Source organism: Aristolochia californica, unplaced genomic scaffold, assembly GCF_029961685.1.
Source record: "Aristolochia californica isolate CCGP_79_NKW_82.1479 unplaced genomic scaffold, dmAriCali1.0.hap1 SCAF_9, whole genome shotgun sequence".
Lineage (NCBI taxonomy): Eukaryota > Viridiplantae > Streptophyta > Magnoliopsida > Piperales > Aristolochiaceae > Aristolochia > Aristolochia californica.
The window spans coordinates 38,731,841-38,754,952 of record NW_027182290.1 but is presented as its reverse complement, the minus strand read 5'-3'; the positions used below and the strand labels follow the sequence as shown (position 1 = coordinate 38,754,952).

The 23,112-nt window shown below is 36.7% G+C and overlaps 2 protein-coding genes across 9 annotated transcripts; both read left to right on the top strand.

Annotated features, from left to right (window-relative positions):
- The first annotated feature begins 1,331 nt into the window (after window positions 1-1,331).
- On the top strand, window positions 1,332-10,222 carry LOC137941445 (protein DAY-LENGTH-DEPENDENT DELAYED-GREENING 1, chloroplastic). Of its 3 annotated transcripts, XR_011110404.1 has the most exons (9): window positions 1,332-2,465; window positions 4,148-4,233; window positions 4,805-4,978; window positions 5,474-5,588; window positions 6,541-6,638; window positions 7,330-7,465; window positions 9,029-9,158; window positions 9,675-9,754; window positions 9,922-10,222. XR_011110404.1 is itself a non-coding variant. In XM_068786862.1 (7 exons), the coding sequence occupies exons 1-7, from the start codon at window positions 1,851-1,853 to the stop codon at window positions 9,095-9,097; spliced, it is 1,293 nt and encodes a 430-aa protein (XP_068642963.1). In that variant the 5' UTR covers window positions 1,332-1,850; the 3' UTR covers window positions 9,098-9,648. The 3 variants fall into 3 exon arrangements, 1 of the variants encoding a protein (XP_068642963.1); XR_011110403.1 differs by having other exon boundaries at window positions 9,675-10,222; XM_068786862.1 differs by lacking the exons at window positions 9,675-9,754; window positions 9,922-10,222 and having other exon boundaries at window positions 9,029-9,648.
- A 3,466-nt stretch (window positions 10,223-13,688) lies between these two features.
- LOC137941439 (squamosa promoter-binding-like protein 12) lies at window positions 13,689-22,234 on the top strand. Of its 6 annotated transcripts, none has more exons than XM_068786850.1 (7): window positions 13,689-13,851; window positions 14,382-15,530; window positions 15,640-16,011; window positions 16,123-16,501; window positions 16,820-16,956; window positions 18,002-18,265; window positions 21,706-22,234. In XM_068786850.1, exons 3-7 carry the CDS (start codon window positions 15,831-15,833, stop codon window positions 22,038-22,040), a joined length of 1,296 nt encoding a protein of 431 aa, XP_068642951.1. In that variant the 5' UTR covers window positions 13,689-13,851; window positions 14,382-15,530; window positions 15,640-15,830; the 3' UTR covers window positions 22,041-22,234. The 6 variants fall into 6 exon arrangements, with proteins under 6 accessions (XP_068642951.1, XP_068642950.1, XP_068642949.1 ...); XM_068786849.1 differs by having other exon boundaries at window positions 16,120-16,501; XM_068786848.1 differs by having other exon boundaries at window positions 15,640-16,501; window positions 18,005-18,265.
- The last annotated feature ends 878 nt before the right edge of the window (window positions 22,235-23,112 follow it).

Sequence of the window (23,112 nt, the reverse complement as noted above, 5' to 3'; positions counted from 1 at the left end):
CCCTAAAATTGGTAGTGATTTCTTGTCCAAAGGTTGAAGATGAGACTAGTATTTTGATCTCATCACTAGTGAAATCCAAGAAATAGGTTTCTAACTAGGAAAAGCATGGTTTTTTTCATCATTTAGTTTCCTAGGAAAATAGTGTTTGTTACTAGTTTCTCATAAATCTCTTTTCTTAAATATTTTTAAAATTTGTAAAAAAGTCAAATAAATTTAATTTTTTTTAAATAGGAAATTCCAAAAAATAACAAAAAAAATTCACAATCTTCCTTTTCCTATGATTGATCAAAAGAACCCATCATTGACAGAAATCAAATCTAAATTTTATATAAAAAAAAATCTATTATACTCTTGAATATCTCACAAACTACTTTGATTAGCCATTGTTAAACCATACTTGGAGATGGCTTATACATAAAAATTTTGAGTAAATATGTCTACAAATGATGTAATTGCCATCATCCTGCAAATTCCTATAAATCGGTCAATTTTATGACGAGTGAACGGAAATAAGGTTATGGTGGTTTTTATAGTAGCATGAGGTGTGGATTAGGTGCCCTACACCCAAACAAAATTTTGAATACTAGGCTCTAGGATATAGTGTCCATAGTCAAAGGGACAAATTACATGGAATCAAATATATGCATCCACAAATTAGTGAAGAAATGTTTTCGAGTCAGGCATTAATGCCAAATTGCAAAAATGCTAATAGGATAGGCTTCCAAATTTTTAGTTTCGACCAAGAACATCGTAATACTTTTGTTTGAGCCAGAAGAGGATTTCTTTATCTAAATTGGGTCTCAACTTTGATAGCCTCAATTATTTTAAATATTTAGATAAATTTAAATTAAATAAAATTTAAGTTAATTAGGTTAAAATAGTTATTTATATAAAATATTAATCAATATTCAAGTATAAAATTAATTTTGGGGTCCATTTGAATTTCTATTATAAAAAAAAAATAATCTATACACCATGGAGAAATTTTAAATTGCCTACATTAATAAAATAATCAACTAATATAATCTAACACTATTATTAGAGGAATGTGCACCTTATTAATGAGTTAAATAAGCTCCACTTTTCGATTTCTGCATTGATGCTAGGTTCACCCGGATGTTAAAGGGTCAGGTTGAGTCATCCTTTCTGTTTAGAGCGACTCCCCCAACTCACCGAGTCGACCTCTGAACTCCGGACTTCAGGTGGGTTTTGAAGAGCCTGCTGTCGGATGGTTATCCTCCTCTGGCACACGTTCTTGTAATGTTTATCGAACAAAAGGTCAATTAGGACCAAAAAGAAATTTTATCCATATGCTTGAGACCGTTATCCACTCCCGCTTTGGTATTTCGTACTGGCGTGGCAATTCGCATCGCCGACTGTGAGCCGCTGCGAGAAGGATCCATTCTCGCCGTGCTCAGTGTTTCCACTTGTTTGAATTTCGGTTCCTCCGGCCGCACTCAGTGTTTCCACTTGTTTGAATTTCGGTTCCTCCGGCCGCAAATAGCAAATCAACAGACGACGAAACCTCATTTCGGTTATATTTGTAGTAATTTTGCCGGGAGGAGAGGTTTGATCGGTTATCCGTCGCCGGTTTGGTTACGAGTAGCTGAAGTTCGTGAGGCGCCTTCTTTCTTTTGATGTTCGGGAACGTGCACCTGAAATCTCCGAATTTCAGGGTCTTTGACGAGAAATTCCTTGGGAGAAATGAAAATGAAATGTCTCTGCTGAGAAACCAGGGGTCGAGATACAGATACGGTTCAGTGCGAGTTTCGAGACACAGTGGGAATATCAGAGCGCTGATTGTGAAAGAGTGTAAGCCTGCAGCGAGTTGAAAATGTGGCGCTATATTCATGTTCTTAATGAGCACTTCTATGGTTTCATGTGAGAGTTTTGTAATTCTTCACCGAATAAAGTATTCTAGGGTGCCTCGTTCTCATTATATGTTTCTTCCGTTTGGCACAATTACTAGTGGCAAGAGGCGGCTCCGCTTATTCATTACAAATGCTAAGAATAGCGAGCCCGGAAAAAGAACCTGGTGGCAGAAATTTTTCTTGGACGATGGCAACTGGTTTGGTTTGAAAGAGGATGATATGTTCGAGGAACCAAATAGCTCAAGTGAAGAACTGGAGGGTGAGAAACTGTCAGAGGAAGAAAGATTTGAAGCTTGGAGGAGAAGGGCGGAGGCCATTATGGAGATACGTGAAGCACAAGAAAATGCAAGGATTGCAGAGAGTAGGGAGTGGGAGGACTGGATTGTTGAGGGGTCCTCGGGTACAGATAATCATTCATCCTGGGAAGGAGATTGGGGGGAAGGATACGATGAACAAGAAATAAATGTGTCTGCTAACCCGAACAAACTGGTGAGCGGGAAGGGTGTGGAGGGATCTATACGGGAACTGATACTTGGAAATGAAGATGATTTGCTCTATGAAGACAGAGTTTTTCGATATGCTTCCTGGAGTACGGTAGGCTAACAATGAATTTCTTCATGTTCAACAGCTGCTCCATATTTTGATATTATTTTCTGTCATCTAGATCGCATTTGGGGCAAAATATGGTTCATCACATTACCACATTAGATGGATGAAACTGGAAACGAAAAACAGGAAACCATAAGCTGCAATTTTGGCACTAATTCAATTGAGAGAATCAATATCTTGACAGGACTTCTTGTCTTTCATTCATACAGAACATCTGTTGCATCTTCATATACTCTACCTTAATGTGGTGTCCTGTAAACTCAAAGATAAAAAACTTAAGTGTCATTGGATACGGTGATAGATAAAAGAAAAAAGAAATGATAACTATCATCTTGCCTGTCATCATCATCATCATCATCATAAGTGCCCATTCCCATCTATGTGTTGACCATGCAAATCGTCCTAATGTTCCACCATATCCTGTGGGTGACGACCTACCATGCTTAGGGATAATGAATTGCGATTCAAGTTTTATTGTTTAACTGAAACTTTAGGCTGGTTGTCAAACATACTTAACCCTCATTTACTGTCTTGATGATTAGCAGTTAATACCAACTGGCTTAGTTTCTCACCTCCTTGGCAGCCATGGTTCACCTAATCAGTTACTGTATCAAATACTCAAATATCTGATACATATCAGCCAAAGCAGCCAAAAGAAAGCTTGGTAAAAACATATAAGCAAACAAACACTGTAGGGATGTACATAGACAGGAATTTCTGAATCCGATCCTATTACAAATATTTTAAAACATCCAAAATCCAGAAAAATATATAAGTTATATAAAAATCAGATATCTGGTTCCAAATCCATCAGATATTATCCAGATTCAGATAATATCCGAATCCAAAAACTTAACAAAATAATATCATGAGTAAATTAATACATTTAATGAAGAGAGCATAGAAAAAAATCCTCTTTGAAATTACACAAATTCCTTTGATGTGAAAATCTAAATAGAAGAAAAGAAAAAGAGGATTAAAGAGTGGACAGCAGCTTAGAGTTAGTATAATTTCAATCTTCTAATCAAAACCTACCATGTGACACATATCTAACGGGTGAAATTCCTGATGGGGTATTTATAGATTTTGAAACCTGCGATTCCAATTCTGGTCCATACCTTGTCAAATGCCTTATCAGATACCCGATTAAGTACAATTGGAATTCGGATTTGGATATCCGTTGACAGCCGTAACACACTGCATAACCCCTAAGGAATATGTATAGCCAATCTGACAAGTCTTACTTGCTGTTCTGTCCTGTCCTCAATTTGTTGCTAAGCCTATTCATACTTTTAGAACTGTGTGGTCATCTTCTGATATACTGGATAAATCATTTTCTTTTTCCCCTGAATGAAGACACCTAAAGTATTAATTATACTTGAAATGCTTCCTTTGTCTAGAATGGCTATAAAAAGGAGCTGAGTGTGCTACTTGGTTACAGATGTGCTCTACCATATGCTAATTTATAATCATCCCATCAACTTAGTGGGATTTCCGCAATTCAATTTTAAACTTTTGGTTGTCACTTTTGTTTATTTAAATTCTGAGAACTTGTTATCTAAAGTCTATACAAACTGTGGTATAACTTGTATTTCTACTCTGATGTTATTGATGAAATAGAAGAATGAGGTATGTGTAACCTTTTTCTTTGATTGTGCTGCTCTCAGGCAAAGTTTTTGGCGCTCCTGATCCTTATACCATGGGCTATTGATTTTGTGGTCCATGACTATGTTCTCATGCCATTTTTAGACAGGTGATTCCTTCAACCTGTGGCTTTTTAGGTATCATTTCTCTTCTTTCTGTGATGGTCGAGTCTCTTACCAAAGTTTCAATTGTGGGATCTAGTCAACATTGCAAAACAACATTTGTTAAAAGAAAGAACAGTATCTGATATTGGTAGTTGCTTAAGTAGAAATTATCCATTTCAAATATTTATAAGTATTCTTCCATATGCTTTTAATACTCTTATGTACTGGAAAGTCTGAACTTTGATTTCTTTGGATACTTTTGCAATCGAAATTGTTAAACTGACACCTAATTATGTAGTTACTAAAGCATGCTACACCTGTTGCCATGTAAAACTAAATAATGTGGATGTGTAAAGATTCTGTGATTCATTTTTAGATCCAATCAATATCTTGTATACAATATAACAGAATACATCACATAAACCTTTCTGCCTCATGTACCAGATATGAGTGTTAGCCAATTCCAAAGTACCTAATGAAAAACATTTTTAATGGGAGTTATATTTAGTAACACAAAATGTCCCATGTTAACTTAATATTACTTAATATTCTGCTGCTGTTATGGGTTTTGACCAGGTATGTGAAGACTGTACCTCTTGCTGCAGAGATGTTGGATGTTCGAAGAAATCAAAAACTGGAAATGATCAAAACTCTAAACGTGGAAAAAGCAAGGTTTCGCTTTGAAGTAGAGATTGGAAAATCTCCTCCTCTTTCAGACGAGGAGGCTTGGTGGGAGTTGCGAGATAAAGCGTAAGATCAAGACTTCCTGTTGTCTGCTTTTCTTTTTCTTTCTTTTCCAAAAATTATGACAACAGCATTTGTTTTAATTTCACCCTCTACATAATACGGGCTTTTCTTCTCAGACCTTTCAAAGCTATCTCTCTCTCTCTTTCTCTCTCTCTCTCACACACAGAGAACAACAAGAAAAACTGAAAAGACATTCGGATGGTCAAGCCAAATCAACTGATGTCTATGGCACTGAATGTTCATGGAGCAAATATTGATTAGTGCTAGCATCTAGTTTCAGGAACCTTCCAGTTGCTGATGGAACCAGATCTATTTGAACCCTAAAAATACCAAAGATGTCTTTTTAACAATTTGAAAATGTTACAAATAATACTCCATGAACTAGAGATTTTGCACAAATATTGGTAAAACACGCATGAAGTTTATTATGGAATATAAATTCAACTACAGATGTAGGATTTAAACTAATTTTATCTGCCTGATCCGCAAATTTACCAGGTTGGAATTAAGAGATGAATGGAGGCTGGAGAACAGGAAGGCATTTGCTAACATTTGGTCAGATATGGTGTTTGGAATTGTATTATTCATTCTCATGTATTTCAATCAGAACAAAGTATGTTTCTTCACTTCCTTCAATTTGAACCTTTCATCAGTATTTTGGATTCTATCGTAGTTTTCGGGAGCATTCATCTTGTGTTTAAGAGTGATGAACACTATCTTGAATTGCATCAGTTGTTATGAATTATTTCCAACATAGTGTGCAAAAACTTGTCGTACATGTGGTTTTTAATTTTAAAACCTGTTGTATTTTCCATTGGGATTGTATCTATAATGTGTTTTCTCCTGTGCTTATATGTAGTCAAACATTTAGAAGATGTGTTGAAGAGTGATCACTATCTCTAACTGCATCAATTTTTATGAATTATTTTGAACACAAATATGCACTTTCTCAATAGAAAAAAGCATTGACTTATGCAACAGACTTATGCCATATGTGGTTTAGGAGCTTCTCAACATAAGGGTTCACATGCACACATTGGGGCGGAGGGGGTTGGTGGTAGAAAGGTCAAATTGGTCAAAGAAATAGATATAATTGAAAGATAGAAAAGAAGACTGCGAACAAGATGCATGATAACTGAAAATGGGTCAATCCCATTAAAGTTGCTGTACAGCTAGGAAAACCCAGTTTAAAGAGAGCTGTGACCACTGTAATACATGATAGTTTGTTGCACACCTAAAAGGTGAAAAATGTTACCCGCTATAACTGTAGTAGCTGTTGTACTCTATGAACATGCTAAAAACCAGAAATAGGACTTAGATAAAAGGACTTTCACAGCATAGATTGTAGTCTTCTAAATATTGTGCACTACTTTGCAATTTTTGGATGCAGCACATAGTAGGGAGATTGATACTGAAAAGGGCCATTTATCTTCTGCAGTTCAGCTATGATACACTAAATTCTGCTGATTTGTTTCTTGATATCAATAGCTCTGGTGTTGAAATATTTATGGTATTGTGTTCTTACCCTTCACTTATCTGCTAGACTGCCTTTTTCCTCTGTTCAGGTAGCTTTGCTGAAATTCACAGGATATAAAATACTGAATAATCTTTCCGATACTGGGAAGGCATTTCTTATTATTCTTATTACGGACATTTTCTTGGGGTAAGTTTCATATTTTGATTCCATTTTCATGTACAAGGAATAGACTTCACTTACATTCTGTCCTTATGGAGCTAACTTAATAGCTTTCTTGCTATTTCTCTGATCAAGTGGCTTTGTCTTGACCAAATGGTAAAAGTGTCATTGTTATTATTTTCAAGAAAAAACTTTAAATGTATGGCCAACTTTATAATATACATATGGAGGTAATAATAAAATTTCAGCTGCTTTTTGTAACACTGTCACAGCAATGAGGAACAGACTGATTAGTCTTTATCTATGTGACAGTGGTCTGTATTATGAATCCCAATAAATACAGAATTCAAACTATGTGATTTTTAAATTGGCTTCTCCACCTTATTGGTATATTATATAATATCTCTTCCTTCCAGAAATATTAATTCAAACTAACTTTCACCAGGGACCTATTTCCATGTTCTTCATAGCGCTCTATTAACATTTATTGCCATTTCAATTGTGGCCAATTATTTGTTAGATGAACGCCCCAACCGCCGCAGTTTTTTAATCAAATATGATTTATCCACTGTTGTCAGCATGTGTGCTAAAGTTCTGCAGCAGCTCTCTTAACCTAGACATGCTAAAGTTCTGCAACAGCTCTCTTAACCTTGACAATGCTATCTACTTAAGATATAAGATATCCTTGACCTCTGAAGTTTTTTTGTGTATCCTGCAGATATCATTCTGAATCTGGTTGGGAGACATTGATAGAAATTTTAGTTGAGCATTATGGGCTTGAAGTAGACCAATCTGCAATAACCATTTTTGTTTGCTTTGTGCCAGTTGTACTTGATGCCTGCGTGAAGCTTTGGGTATGTTGATATCTCTGAAAATAATTTTATGTGTCTATAAATCTACTGTTTCATCATGTCCTAGACATTTTTGGTTCTTCGGAAGAAATCAGAGGGGGAAAAAGAACAAAAGAAAAAGTGTTTCCTCTTTGAATATTTTATTAGCTGCATGGAGTATTCGCTCAGCAAAATCTGTCATTTGTCCTTACAAACGCACTTCTTGAAATCCTTGAGCTTCCATGCTTCTTTGTGTACGTATCATCTACACTTATCTATATTCATGCATATCTAGTTAAGCTTGTGCCCATTGTGTCCATTAAATGCATTTGTGTTTTTCTCCAAAAAAATTTGTATTTTAGTATTTGTTTATATAGGTGAGTTCTTGAAGCCAGAGTTTGATTCAGACATCCCAATGCATCACATAGGAAATCTGAAAATCTCCAGTCTTCTGAGACTCTCCATGTCAAAATGACTCTAACCTTTCCTTTACATGGTTTTCACATCATAATATCCGTTGCTATTAGTCAAGCACTTTCTGCTCCAATCTTAAACCACGCTAACCTCACCTAGCACTAAAGATATAACATTCTGTAGCCAGGGATCACAGCTTTGGAAGAACTGAAAGCATATTTTAGAGTGTTAACGAGAGTGGTCTTACATATATTAGTGTTAAGAAAAATCCTATGGCTAGGAAATGGCCTCTTAACTTCAGCTAGTCATTTTAGAATAGACCTGGACCCAACTTTAACATGGTATCAGAGCAAGATATCTGCCTTGTTGTGCGTAGTTTGTGCCTGTTTGTATTGTCTATATCTTAGACCCATTGCCTATTTATGTAAGGCTGAACGTGAGGAGTGCTAATGGAAATAGAATCATAAAGATATGTGTTAAAAAAATTGTATGGTTACTACTTGGTAAATTGCCTTCTAACTTTAGCTAGTATTTTTGGGATGGACCGGATCTAACTTTAACATAAAATTGCATCTTTATCTTATTTCTTATCTAAGCTCTTTCTCTTCTTTCTTTTGTTTTCCTGTCTTATGAAGGCATATACTTTGTAGACCCTGCATCTTACACCTTTGTTCATGACACCTGTGAAATATGGTCTATAATACGACCCCCAACCCCCAAACAATATGCTATCTTTGCACCCAAAAGAAAAAAAGACAAAAGAAACACAGGTGGCATATTTGCCATTTAGAGGATGTTGGCCCTAGAAAATTCCGCATAATGGCCCTCCAAATATCTTGGTTTGCTATCCATTTAAAAGAATGATTTTGTTATCTTTCACTTATATTTTTTTGTGTATTATCTGAATTTGAAGGAAATATAGTAAAACAATGGCATCTAAGAGCCAAAAACTGTAGACATCAAGTCCCAATACTTGTTTCATAAGCTCATAGTTCAATTACCTCTGAACGAAGTAGAAACAAGTCTCCCTGGACAATTATGAGTTTACTCGCTTGGTCTTCTTCTTTTGTATAAAAAAATGAAAGGGTATACTGTTATGTGGACGTTTCTGTAATCTTTATTGTACTAAATTGTACTTCCGTTGTTTATGTTGCTCTTTTTTGTGCTTTTCAGTTATTCAAATTCCTCCCACGGCTGTCTCCTAGGGTGGCGAATATCTTCCGGGAGATGAAGCGTCATTAGCAACTTTCTCCTGCCTGGGTTTTACTACACCATCCACAATCGCCCTAGAGACGTCGACCAAGTATCTATCTTTCCCTGAATTTCTTTTTCTTTTTCTGTTATTCATCATGAAATCGCAATAACTGTCAAACTCTCGGTAATTTCCGTTTCTAGAAATTCTTTTCGGAGGCTTAATATGCTGAGATTATTTATGCATTCTTTGGCTCAAGATCATCCGTCTTAAGAGTCATTCCTGTATGTTCAACTTGTGAACCGATTTTTGGTGTGTAATATGATAGAGAAAGAAAACGATTATTGTCACAGCTGTACTCATGGTAAATGTCAAGTTTCAGGAGAATTTATATGTACCTTCAAGGGTGGGCTGGTTAGCCTCTGAACTTCTCAAGCTACAGATGTCTCTATATTTAGTGGCAGCATAAGTAAAGCTCCATCAGGCCAAAACTTGCTCTTGAGAAACGCACTTACTGTGCACAGATTGCATTTGTTTTAACTATTTAAAGATAAGCCCAAAATTGGATTTAAAGGTCGAGGAATTCGCTGACCCGACTAACCCCTTTGTTGGGTATGATTGGAACAGGGCTCACCATGCATGGGGCCCGCTCACACCTGACCAAACCATTGGTTGAGTCCAAAGATTTCTTGGATCCTGCGGTACAGGTGATTTCATCTTCTTTTACGTTGACTGCATAAACCTTGTAATTGCATAATTTAAGAGGTCCTAAATCGAACTTGCATAAATTCAACCATGTTTTGGATCTTTTCTAGCCCCCTAATGTTTCAAAATAAGACATTCATGACTAAATTTAGTGTAGTAATTTCCTCAGATCATACCAGGTAGGCAGCCTTGGCGCTCCCCTTGTCCCCATTCTAGGGAGAAAACCTATGACGTTTTTTTCAGTTGGGAGGGTTTTGTTGCTAGCTCTGGCGTTCTTTTGTATGTGCTTTCTTCTCTGTGTAATTGAGCTCTCTGGGATGACTGGGGAGGCCACACTCCCGTCTCCCTTTCTTTCTCTACATTTCTCACTTATCTCATCTACTCCTTATATAACTACTGGTTGTATTGTCTTATATACTCCTTATGAAATGTGGTATTTTATCGGTGCCAATGATGGTCCCTTAAGAAAAGTTTTTCCTGACCATCCTTCTTGTTCAATAAAGAGCATGTCTCCATGTATTTAAAAGCCCACATTCGCTCTTAAGGTTATGGATCATGTTAGAAAGGCCCTATTAGTGTCCTTGGTGGGAAATTTATATCCCAGGAAAAACTAGATATATTTTTCTTATTATACACATTTTCAAGAAACCTTCAGATAAAATCATATGAGCGCCTTACTAGGAAATTACATGGAAAATTTTAGAAATATTCAAAGAAAATTAAATGGATCTATTAGTGTCTTTTTTTAGGGAAATAAATAAAAATTAATAATCAATCTCATACATTATCATACTTATTTGATAAATTTTTAATAAAATAAAATATCAAATACAAAATTGTAATAAAAAAATTGTCTTTGTGCTGAAAGTATTACAACATCAATTGTTATATACTTACTAAAAAAAATCCATATGGTTTTCCGGCTCATCTTGGCTGAAGAATCTTACCTAGAAAATTATATGATTTTTTTATGATAAAAAATTTCAGTTAGAAAAACGTTTCTAGAAAATATGAAACACTAATGATCTCTAGAAACGTCTGGAGAATGCATTAACAGAGCCCAAAGTCTCTTATCTAACGAACCATGTAGAGTCCAACTAGTGGTTGTGAGACAATAACAACGGTCACTTATACAACTTCATGCTAAGTCCTAGTTTTATATCCACCCATGTTGGTAACAAGTTCCCCGTCACGTTTCCTATCTCTTTCCCAGCATTTGAGACAAAGTCCTAAGCAAGGGTCCGACATCATTAACATTACAACTATCATCCCCATCCCTATCAACATTTATGGGAGCCATTGTAGATATATTTGTAAACTGACTATCATAAAAAAAATATAAAAAAAAAAATTGTTTTATATAGTTAATAAAAAATAGGAGATTGAGTTAATAAAAAGAATTTATGGGGCTTCATTCATCTACATGATTATCTCCATTCTCCTAAGCAACGAATTGTGTTCTCTACTTATGATGTCAATTGTTTGTTCTTAATAGATATAAAAATATTAGCTTAACAAAATACAAATCTTACACATTTTTTTTTATTTTTATAACACAGGTTATTTTTGTTTATTAGAAAATAAAAAATAAAAAACCCAAATGGAAAATGTAGAATCTAGTAACAAGTGATAATCAATGAAAATGTGATTATTGATGGACAACTTAGATAATTAATGAGATCAAGCCAAACAAATTGTTAATACTTTCATTAGTTTTATTTTAATCATATTTAATTTTTATTTTTATTTTTATTATCTATTTAATAAAAAAAAATTTAAATCTATTTTTTAATGAAACGATTAATAAAATCAGTTCATACTGTATACTTGTGCAGGATTTCTTGACCGCCTCTCGCGCCGGAGCTCCTCTCCACATCCAAGGAAAAGTTCCCCGACGTTGACAGAGCATAGCTGCATTACGCCGACTCACGGAGATCCGAAGAGGAAACATGGGATAAGTAAGAGAAATTCCTTTGGGTTCATAAATGGATAATTGCAACTCCAAACCCTATATGTTCTCTTATGTTTTTTTTTTCTTTTGAAACATGTAATACTAATATCATTATAGTCATCGTAAATACTTTCACACAATTATAAATATAACCTCAAAGTGTGGGGTAAAACATTTAAAACATGTAATACTAATATCATTATAGTCTGGCTCTTAGCTCAAATTCATCTTTGCACCTCTATTTTATTTCCTCTTTTTTCTCTCATTTGTTTCATTCTCTCCTCTCTCCAAGTGTTAGAGTTCTTCTCTTGTCTCTTTCCCTTAAGATTTTTTTTGTTTATGTGTCAGCCTTGAAAATCAATAGTTTTAATAAGTCAAAATTATATTTAATTATATAAATATTTCTTCATAACAAAAAGATATAGAAGAAACTATAATCACTTGACTTATATGAGCATGGTCTATTTTTCTTATTTATTTATTTATTTTTATTTAGCAACCATATTTATTATAAGCTAAAGTAGTTAATATTTTCCTATACAGAAGGATAATTTTTAAATTTTAATATATAAAATTATGGTAAAATTATTTTCAAAGTTAATAAAATCGGGATTTTTTTCCTCAAATTTACTACAAAATAAACCTAAAATAAAATTTTATTATATATCTCTGTTTTTTAGTATATTTTAAAAATAAATAAATAAATTCTAAAAATAGTCCATAAAAGATGAAATAGGTAAATAAATGAAACAAGTAAAAGGTATTTTAGTATATGCGAATAAAACTGATAAATCAGATGGAAACTTTGTTTTGTATTTTTAAATAGATAATAAAAATAATAAAATTATTAATCGGGGTAAAATTGTCCCACTCTAATAAATAAAGATCGATTACTTAAGAGGGCCGCGTTGTAATTAAGACGAAAGTGGAGACTCATTAGTTTCTCTTCCTTATCATTGCGCCTCGACAAGATGTTTCTGCGTGCCTGCTCCAATTCACGTGGGTATGTCCCTGCCAATGCGCTCCTGACTGCCTCCGCTTCAGAAGATCGGAAATGGCGTTTTCGCAAATAACCGCCGCACATGGACCATTTTTGCCGGCAATATGCGTTCGCGTTTTCGCACGCATGGAAGGCGACGCGCCCGTAAAGGATGAACGACGGAAAAGAGTACGTTCGTTGAGAGCCGAGAAAAGAGCATCGGAAAATGTACCAACTGCCCTAACGAGTCCCCATTTATTACTGCCAATGCCATCGCTGTCAGTCTATTGAATATCGATTCGACAAGTCGAATTTGTTCTGAAGAGTTACTTATACGGAAATTTTTTCTGTACTAAGATCATGGCGTCAGTTTGAAAATTTTGCAAATTGTTGGTCAGATTCGGCATCTTTTGATCCCGCAGCATTGGTTGCACTATGTGTTTGAAAAGGGAATGGGAATGGGTTTTCTCGTCGTGAGGTCTGTCGGCCCCGAAAAGAGTTGAAACGATTCTCTGGCTATTCTACGAGAAACAGGAGCTCGCTCAGTCGTATTTATCATCGTATGGTTATCCTTTCCTTCTCTTTGTTCGAAGGTTGCTGTAAGTAGACTGGAGAAAGATTAAAAGCGAATCCACCTTTAACATTTTTTACTTTTATTTTTTGTTTCTGCTGATAATTGGGAAGATGGAATCGAACATCTGAGAAGATTTTCTTTTTTTAAAGTTATTGATGATCAACAGTTGATAAAAGAAAAGTTGGAGGGAAAATTGAAGCATGAGTTGATAATTCATTTTTTCACTATGGTTTGAGTTTTTTCGGAACAAGGTATTAAGGGTACTTCGCAGAGGGTAGTGTTGCGATTATGGTGGAAAAGAGGTGCTTTTATTGAGGTAGCAAATCTCACGCAGAGTGCTATAAATTCTTTATCTGAGCATCTTTTATGTCGTTCAGGCCGCTTCCACTCGCCCCTCGCTTTCGCTACTGCTCTGCTCCTGACTTTAAAAGGTCCAATAACCATCCTCTGGTGTCCGTTACTCCACCTGTCCAACCCAAGCATTCTCTCTCTTTCTCCCGCTGATACGGCTCGCACTGATGGGTTCGGTTGGGGAGGAGTCAGGATATTTCCAGCTCAAAACCCTAAAAAAAGCCACCGGACTTCTTCCAATGCGGTAAATTTCTTTTTCGTCCGGCCGAAATTTATAGTGGCAGATGATTTTTTCTTCAAAACATTTAACCTAGCTTCATCCGGTTGAATTCCCAAGGAAACTCGTTCGAGGTTTCAGCCTCTGTAAAGCCTGTATCTGTGAAGAGACCTAAAATAAAGAGGCACTGAGTGAAAGGTCTTTTATATTGCACGTAAATGCAGGTACATCTGCTGGTTTTGGCGGATATAAAAAGAATCGATGAGGACTTCGAACGTACTAATTTTCACTGTTGCATTTTGCTGTAATAATTCCGGCATTGACTTTTTCTGTTTTTTTTTTGGTTCAAAAAAACAGCTGTAAGAAATGCATCTGTTTCTGTGACAAAACCAAATCGTAGTCCCTTTTTTTAAACTCGTTTAGTTCACCCTTCACTGTCCTCTTGCACTGCTGCATCATAAATTTCATCCCCTTTTCATTTTCATTTTCATTTTCATTCGATGATTGGTTGGTGGATTTGATCAGCAAACGGTTGATTATGGTTTGATGTTATTCAGGGCGAAGATCGGTGTCATTTCGCACGAACAGCCTTAATTATGCAAGAGATCGTGATTTTTCATCGATTTTCTGGTACGAAGAGAACAGAGGTTTCCTCTTATTTGGGATGGCGGTTGTCAAGGGTGCTACCTTTTTTATAGTAATATTCCAACCATCGTGGATTTGCAGATTGGTTGATGCTTGAGTTCTAGAATGACAGCATTAATTGGTGAGAGTCCCTCGGATGGTCATGCGTTTTGCCAAAGGTTGGCAGTGCTGGTAGTCTGACTACCTCTCTGTATATACCTGAGTTAAGACAGTAAAAGAAAGAGTTTCAGGTGTTTAGGGTCGAGTTAAATATAAAATCTTTTGTCAAAGAGCCTTAGAGCGAGCATCGAACAGGTCGTTGAGGTGATTTAGTTTTTTCTCTCAAGAAGCTCGGAAACCCTAAACACCTGTTAAAGCTTCCAGCAAATTGTGAGCGATAGAAGTGATTGCGCAGCTGCCACTTTCAATAGTAAAAGGTCTGTAGAGGCTAAAAGGAGATTCTTTGGGCTAAAAAGGGGATGAATTCTGTTGTCTTGAGTTACTTTCCAGAACTAAGGCGGGGTTGGGACGGACAATGAGTCTGGTATCATAGAAGGAACTCAATTCATTTGAAGCGCTGTATGGGAACTGTTGTTATTGCTGGTTTTGGATGCATCAATGTAGAAACTTTTTGACTGCTATGACTAGCAAGAGCATCTTCCTCTGGCGGAGCTCAAATAATTTGGTTGCCGCCTGGAAACCGTGAGTCATTAATCTTTGTCAAGAGCTTTCTGATTCCTCTGTCCGAGGACATTGTCTCAGCTGAAATGGCAGGGAGGAGGAAAGGCCACTTGTCAATATTTTAGCTTTTGGACATTTGTCTGTTCCTTGGAAGTTTGGATGCCCTATTTCGCACTGGAGGAGAGAGGCTAAAATTGAAAAGGATGCGAAGGGTTGAGTGAGATACTTCCCCATTCCTTGTTCTTCTACTTGTGATCATTAGTGTTTATCAGTTTGTTGTTCGAGTTCTGGCCGCACCTCTTACAGCTTCTGGGCAAACTTACTTTTTGAGAGGAGATACAGAAGAGGATTGCAGCTACTGATATGTCTGTTAAATGTGATGCCCCAATACCATTATGGAGGTAAGCCTGTTTCCCATTGTAAATATTGACCTACTTAGCAAATCAACTGAAGGTTTGTACAAAAAATATCTTGATCCCCTTTTAAATGGTTTTGGGTTTATGCTTCCAGGAACTTCTCGTCTCAAAATTCCATGTGATCCCTGATTCTGAATTATCCTGCCAGACTTCTTCTACATCTCATCTTTCTTGGTTTTAGGCTTATCTACTTTTTAGCTCCTACCAGGTCTTGTTAAGACCGCTTTGTTGATAACCAATGATGAAGATTACTGCTTGAATTTCTGCCTGCCTTTTTTTTCTGAAATGGAGTGGAACTCAAAGACCCCATTGTGGGATTGGGACAATCCTGTGGTCCTCAATGGTAAAGTAGGTGAAATCCCCAAGCAGATACAACCGACAGATTGGGGGATTGAAGGAGATGGGGGTATTGATTGCAGGTCTGGCCATTCATCTGGTGGTGGTGGTTGTTCTGGTTCAGAATTAGGTAATGGTTCTACATCCAAGAGCTCCATCTCATTCTCTGCTGATTCATCGTCAAAGCCTATGGTCAAAGTATCTGAATTCAACTTCTCAACTATTGATGGTTTTCCAGAAGATCTTAGCAAAAAGAAACATTCTGCACGGGTAGAAGACACAGGAACCTCCCCAGATTTTGTTGCATCAGTTTGTTCTGGGGAGCCACTGATTGGTTTAAAGCTTGGGAAGAGGACTTACTTTGAAGATGTATGCATTGGAAACTCCACTAAGAATTCGTCATTTTCTGCAACTCCCCCACCTTCCACTAAGTCTGTCAAGAAAACCAGAGCATCGTATCAGGGCATGCAGAACCCCTGCTGCCAGGTGGAAGGCTGTGGTGTTGACCTCTCTGCAGCTAAAGATTACCATCGCAGGCATCGAGTTTGTGAAACCCATTCCAAATTTCCAAAGGTTGTTGTTGCTGGGCTGGAACGTAGGTTTTGCCAACAGTGTAGCAGGTAAAATTTTGATACGTTGAAAATTGGCTCTGCATTAAATTGTATTTGTCTTTTTGGGACAGGTTTTTAATTTTTTTGGACTACACTTAGATTGTCTTATTGTCCTCCTCATGCACTCCCAGAAAAGAGACAGGAAGGCATGCACATCTCGTTTGGTAGAGTGAAGCGATTGCATTTATCTCTTGGGGATATTAATGACACTTGTAGCAATTGAACCTCCTAAATGTTTCCTTGCTACGAGCTGCTATCTTCTAATACAATTATTTTTTATTTTATTTGCTTCAAGGATATCAACGTAACAGTCACTTTTGTTTCAAGGTTTCATGATTTGTCTGAGTTTGATGATAAAAAGCGGAGCTGTCGCAGACGTCTTTCTGACCATAATGCACGACGCCGCAAACCACAACCAGACACAATATCTTTCAATTCAGCAAGGCTTTCTTCATCAGTTTATGGTACTGTTGTCTCCTTTTTTTTGTTACAGTAATTTTTTTCTTTTGTTCATTGTATTCATGAACCTCTATAATAAGGAACCTTGCTCTGTGCTCCTCAGTAAGAAATTAATAAGTTAACTAATTAAAAAAAATATTGCCTACAATTTCTGGTCCGTGTTCGAATTGTGCTTTGTGCTATTACCTCAAAATTAAATTTTATAAGGTTTTTATACATTCTTCATGCAATAAAACTACTCTTTGAAGGATGATAATGTTCGTAACCACTATTTGGAGTCTTTTATGCCTAGGAGTTGTTTGACATTGATGGATCTTTGTCTTGTCTGTCTACAAGGTTTTTTGTTTCTTCTCTGGATGTAAATATTCTCTTGTCTTACCCCTGTCTCATTTAATTCCCTTCTGCATGGATCGATTGTGAGGAGCTTAAACTAATCTTTATAATTAAAGAGATCACAAGGGTAGGGATATGTTTAGACCCAAACCCTAATTTTGTTTAGCTTTTTTAGATGTCTGTGACTTTCTTTCACTTTTTTCACTCTCTAATTGACAAATTCCTAACATTGATGAAGTGGTTATCTAGGACAGTATTAAAAGGTTGAGGCTAGAAATACAAAATTACAAAGAAAGAAAGAGGATGGTACTATTTATAACCCTCAATTTTCATAAAACATGTTGTTCAGCTTGTAGTAGGCTAGTAGGTTGGACTTCACCTTGATTTGAGCCCTTCAAGTTAACAGATCTTGCTTAAAAAAGAACTGCTGCCAATATGGATGCAGCTTGTATTGTTCAGCTGCTATTTTTATCTGACATGTCTGATAGTCTCTCTCTCTCTCTCTCTCACACACACACACACACTCTCTCATGATTCATTAGGACTTAGCATACTTCCAACTTCATATGGTCTTTGGGAGTGCATTTCTCTTGTATTATGCATTCTTCAATTAAACTACGTGTGTTAGACAGAACTGATTATTTTCTTTACCTAAGGATGCTATTTATATTTTACTTTGCTTTTTTTTCTTTGTTTCTGTTGGTTAATTGGTTCCAGAAGACGGTAGGCAGCAGATAAATTTTTCACTAAATAGGAGCCCTTTTCATGAGAGGCCTACTGCAGATCATTTATGGGAAGGCACATGCAATTTCAAGCTTGCACAAACAAAAGGATCATGGACTAGAATCACAAATGTAGGAGATGCTGAGCGGCAGGTGCTTTTACCTGATGAACAGTTGCCAAAAACCACTTTTTTCCTTCGTCGTGACTTTGACAGGCTTTTCCCATTCAAGCGTGATACTGCTGAAGTCCTCGATCAAGGTAGTTTGTCTGATTTCTTTGTATCCTTGGGCCATCTTCAGACTCAGCTTCTCTATTTAGACTTCGAACAATTCCTTCGTTTTTTTTTTTTTTCTTTTTTTTGAAAACAATTGGAAGGGGGAATTCAATGGAGAAACTAGGAGCAAACAAGTTCTTTCAAATGAACTTCTGAAATTTTTTTATATTGTCAACTATGCTTTTTCGCTTACACCTACAAGGGGTTTTTAAAGGACATTAATGTTTGGCTGGATCTATTTTAACTGAAACATAATTTCATCAAACTAACCAGAGGACTCTATTCATTATTCACTGAAGAAAACCATCAACATTGTTTGTTCAAGATTGATCGAAAAGCTTCTTCCCAGCATGAGGCTCTATTTAGTAGTTAGACCTGATTCAAGAGAGTACTTTCAACTTAATTTGGTCTTAAGATTTCTTATGTGAATTGTCTTGTACCTTCTTGTTAAGAAAAAATACCATGATTAGTCAAATCAATGAAAGAGAGAGAATCTAGTAGAGCAGAGTTAAAAGTGAAAAAAGCTCCTAGATAGTGGAAAAGAAGAACCATGGAGACAGGAGAACCATGGTTTCCTTCTCCTGTTCCCACCAGCAGGGCTCTCTCCCATCTGGAGAGCCATCATGGAATTTTCCAACATGGTTCAGCAAGGTTCTCGCTTCAGGGTGAGATCTGTATACTCCCTAAGTTTCTGTACAGGTATCTGGCATGGAGATATTACCATCGTACAGGGCTTCCAAAATCTCTTCTGTCTGACTTCTGAGTCCAATCTGTTAGTAGTAGGGGTCGGCATTGGGTCGGGTTTATGGGGAACACGACCCTACCTGACGCGACCAAAAACCCTGGGTTCAGATTTCTGGTGACAGGTGGGGAAAAAAAACCTGCCATGTTTCGGGTCAGGGACAGGTTTTCCCAAACCCAACCCGGGATGAGACAAGGATATAAAATGGTATTAAGACTGTCGGGATGGGTTGAGTTTACTGGGATGGGGCTAGCATGGCTTGGGTTTAAATTGGGTTTACAGAAATGAGGCAGGGACAGTGATCGGGTTTGATAATTTGGGTCTTTTTCGAGTTTTTTCGGATTCGGGTTTTGGGGTAGGGGATCAAGGTTGGGGTTCAGGTTTTAGAAAACCCAGCCCTGACCTGACTTGTGCACACCCCTAGTTAGTAGCTAACTCCCATACAAACACTGGATGGAACCTATGTCTCAGAAGGAATCTGGATGACAATGATGCTCTGGCTGCCTGCAACCTTTTGGCCTCCCTTGACTCAAACTTTATTGACTGGTCTCGTGAGAATTCAGCATTGCTTCTTACTACACCTCCAAGATACCAAATTCCCAGACCCTTGATCAAACTCCTGTCAAGCGAGGAAGCTCCCTGGTCCATACTCTCTCCACATCTGGAATCATGTCTTTGATCTTTTCAATATTAGCCTCTGCGTCCCTAATAACTTGAGGAATTTTATCCTCCAATTTGGGCTTATCACTCCCCACCCCCCCATTATGGGAAGATCCTTTGGCAGACCTTATTCTCTATTATCTATTATACAATTGCGCATTTGGAATAAGGTGAGGAAGCTCCCTGATCCTCCCAGAGCCCTGGTCCATACTCTCTCCACATCTGGAATCATGTCTTCAATCTTTTCAATATCAACCTCTGCCTCCCTATTAACTTCAGGAATTTTATGATTCAATTTGGGCTTATCCACAACACCCCGCCAATTATGGGAAGATCATTTGGCAGACCCTCTATTATATACCGTGGCGCATTTGGAATGAACAATACTCTCAAGCGTTCTCAAACTATCCCTCCACTGTTGATGAAGTTTTGGAAAAGATCATTCATCTTGCCCTTGCTGACATAACAACAAAAAAAAGATTTCTGCAGTTTTGAAAGTGCTTATGTCTGCAGCCATTGGGCAGAAACTGCAAACCTCCCCTCCCCCAAATATTCAACAATTACCCCTTGGTACTTCTAGTTAACTTTAACCTCTTTGATGCAAAAGGGGGATCAAACCTATTACAAGTAAGATCGACCTAGAAAAGCTTTTAGCTTCAAGTCTGTTGAACCCATGCACTTGTTTGCTATTAAATAGTTAAACAATCTCCAACAGTCCTGATGGGCTGGGAGTAACTGCTCCCTTAGTCTTTCTAATGCTCCTTGGTCCTGCATCTTGTTTTTAAGCTATGTTTTTTATTTTTCTTAAAAAGAATTTTTAGAGCCTTGTTTGATAGTTTAGTGCAACAATTTTCTTGCAACGTCTGCTCCACAATACATAAAGTGAGTTATCACAATAATTTGGTTAGATTTTCTACTGTGCTCCAGCAACATTGAAGAATGAATGCGTTACCTTGACAAGGTCCCATGTATTTGCACTTCTATGAGTTTCCATCCTTAGCAAGCATCGAATCTTATGAAGCTGTCCAATCTCTGACCTTTCTCCATGTGCATTTGGTCCTGCACAGTTTCATGTGTGAAGAAGCCTGATAGTTCTTTAGGATCTTATCAATTAAGCTTGGCCATCTGTTGAATATGATTATTGCACAGTTCATCTTTCTTAGGCATAGGATTACTCCAGTGGTGAGTTTTTCTTTTTACAAAGAATTGTTTATGCCCTAGTGTAAGGTTTTGAATTACATATCTTTAGTGGCATAATGTGACCTCTTACCTGATAAAAAGACAAGTATTTATATGATATCCTTTTTTGTCAAAGATTTATCTTTCATGTGCATCCTTTTTTGAATGCACATCCTCACTGGAAAACCCAGTGTGGTCACTGAGCCTTAGGCTGAATGCTCTGTTCCATATTTACATCCAATTGCTTCCGTAAAGATATATCTTACTCTTTTCAGAGAAGAAATATATATCTTATCATATACAGTCTATGAGATTGCAAATTGATTAGACATAAGCTTGTAACAAGAGATCTTTGAAACTTCCATTGGGAAAATCAGAGAAAAACAGTTGAGCAAAGATAGATAAGTGTGCATCCATGGTTGAGCTGCATGAATTTTTTTCATTGCAGACGGAACTACCTCCAGTTAAAAGTAAATTTTGTGGCCCTTTATTGACTTCAACATGATCATTTTCAAAGTCATGTATAATGATCTCTGAAATTAATATAATAATAATGGAGAAAGAAATATAGTTCCTAGTAGGAAAGTGGGTACAGATGTTAAGCAGGTCTTTGTGTTCTATGTTAGTTTGCATCACTTTGTTTTCCCATCTTATGCTTGTAAACTATTTTGAAGTGCAATATATAATTCATCTGTTTAAACTAGTTGGAAGCTTATACTAGGGCTTATAAACTGGTATGTAATACAGTCAAATGGATTATCAATGTCAACCTATTGGCTCCCACTTTTACAACTTGAAACCCCCTGCTCAGTTGTTTCTGCCCTGATGCTACTTTAACTGCAGGTCTGGAAGCATCTGTGGTAGCTTCTAACTTGGATGCAACTCCGGACGTTCGGCGTGCTCTCTCTCTTCTGTCAAATAATAACTGGGCCTTGGTTGACTCAGAACATGTTTCCCTGGACCAGCTTGTGCATACAAGCTCAGTGCAGCCAGCCATGCATACAGCCCATCAAAGTTTACTGCTTGCTAGCTCTGATGTTTGGCAGGCTGAACAGCCTACTGCTGAGTCCCATGTCCCTCCTTTGGGTTTACATGGCAGCAGTAGTCAGCTTCAAGAATTCCAGCTGTTCAAAGCTCCATACGAGTCTACCTTTTTCACCGACCATAATTTGCCCTGATTGATGTAATCGGGTGAAACTTGGTATTCACAGAAGGCTGCTCTCTCAAGGTTAGTGGGTTTTTGTTTTTGGCTGAACATTGAATGCAACAAATGAAATTAGTGTTTTTTGGTAAACGAACATGATAGCCTGCGGTGACTGTATTGATGTTTTGACATTTTTAGTTTGATGGTTAATTGCGTCAGTCAGGTTTACTTGTGCCCTTGAGGCTGTTTTTAAGTGTTTTCTTTCTTTTTGGTTGTTGTTAATTTTTCTTCCAGTGACCGTGGTTACTGATTGGTCTGGGATCCAGAGGCTTAGGTCCCCATCGGAACAAAATTTCCGTAAATCATTTTGTTTTACCCTAATCATATAACCTGTTTACTTGATTATTGAACAGTAAAACGGGTAACTGAATAAATAAAATGAAATTGTCTTTTATATTTTGTTTAATAATGGTAGCTTGAATAATTGGGTAAAAATATCAGATTGGGAGAATTTTATATTATATTTTTGTTTCATTTAATAAGTAAAAAATTCAGTAGAAAAGTAAATTTAATGCTCTTTATTGCATAAACAAGGTCACTAATTTGGATAACATGGATTTGTTCTCTCTCTAATATAGATGATTTTAGTGCAACTTTTATGTTTTGCTATGCCTCACACCCTCTCCAACCAGTACTAGTCCGGTCACCAGTTACGTCTATCCCTCGTGGAGAGCGAGAGAATTGAACTATTATGAAATTACTTTTTATACAAAATATACGTATTTAGAGGAGTCAATTTTCATTAACCTATTACTAAATTAGACAGGTCAACATGTATCCGACTTTCAGTTATCCTCATATTATGTTTTACTAGGTCTTTAGGCATTATGAAATGAAGCCACGTTTTTCTTTCAATGCCTGATCACTTTATTGATTTGTACAGCTTCTTTCTAGTTTTCATATGGATAATTAGGTAAATAAATGGAATACCCTTATTATTAATTGAACAAACGGAAATGAAATAACTAAAAGTATTACGAAATTGTCTCGCTTTTTATCCATATCCAATATATACTCTCAATAAATTTAATTATTTGACATAAAGA

Excerpts from the sequence above, each read along its gene's own strand:
- LOC137941439 (XM_068786846.1), top strand. The coding sequence starts at position 15,831 with ATGGAGTGGAACTCAAAGACCCCATTGTGGGATTGGGACAATCCTGTG. Across the intron at positions 16,502-16,819 it reads TTTTGCCAACAGTGTAGCAG|GTTTCATGATTTGTCTGAGT; the intron begins GTAAAATTTTGA and ends TTTTGTTTCAAG. Across the intron at positions 16,957-18,001 it reads GCTTTCTTCATCAGTTTATG|AAGACGGTAGGCAGCAGATA; the intron begins GTACTGTTGTCT and ends AATTGGTTCCAG.
- LOC137941445 (XM_068786862.1), top strand. The coding sequence starts at position 1,851 with ATGTTCTTAATGAGCACTTCTATGGTTTCATGTGAGAGTTTTGTAATT. Across the intron at positions 2,466-4,147 it reads GATATGCTTCCTGGAGTACG|GCAAAGTTTTTGGCGCTCCT; the intron begins GTAGGCTAACAA and ends TGCTGCTCTCAG. Across the intron at positions 4,234-4,804 it reads CTCATGCCATTTTTAGACAG|GTATGTGAAGACTGTACCTC; the intron begins GTGATTCCTTCA and ends GGTTTTGACCAG.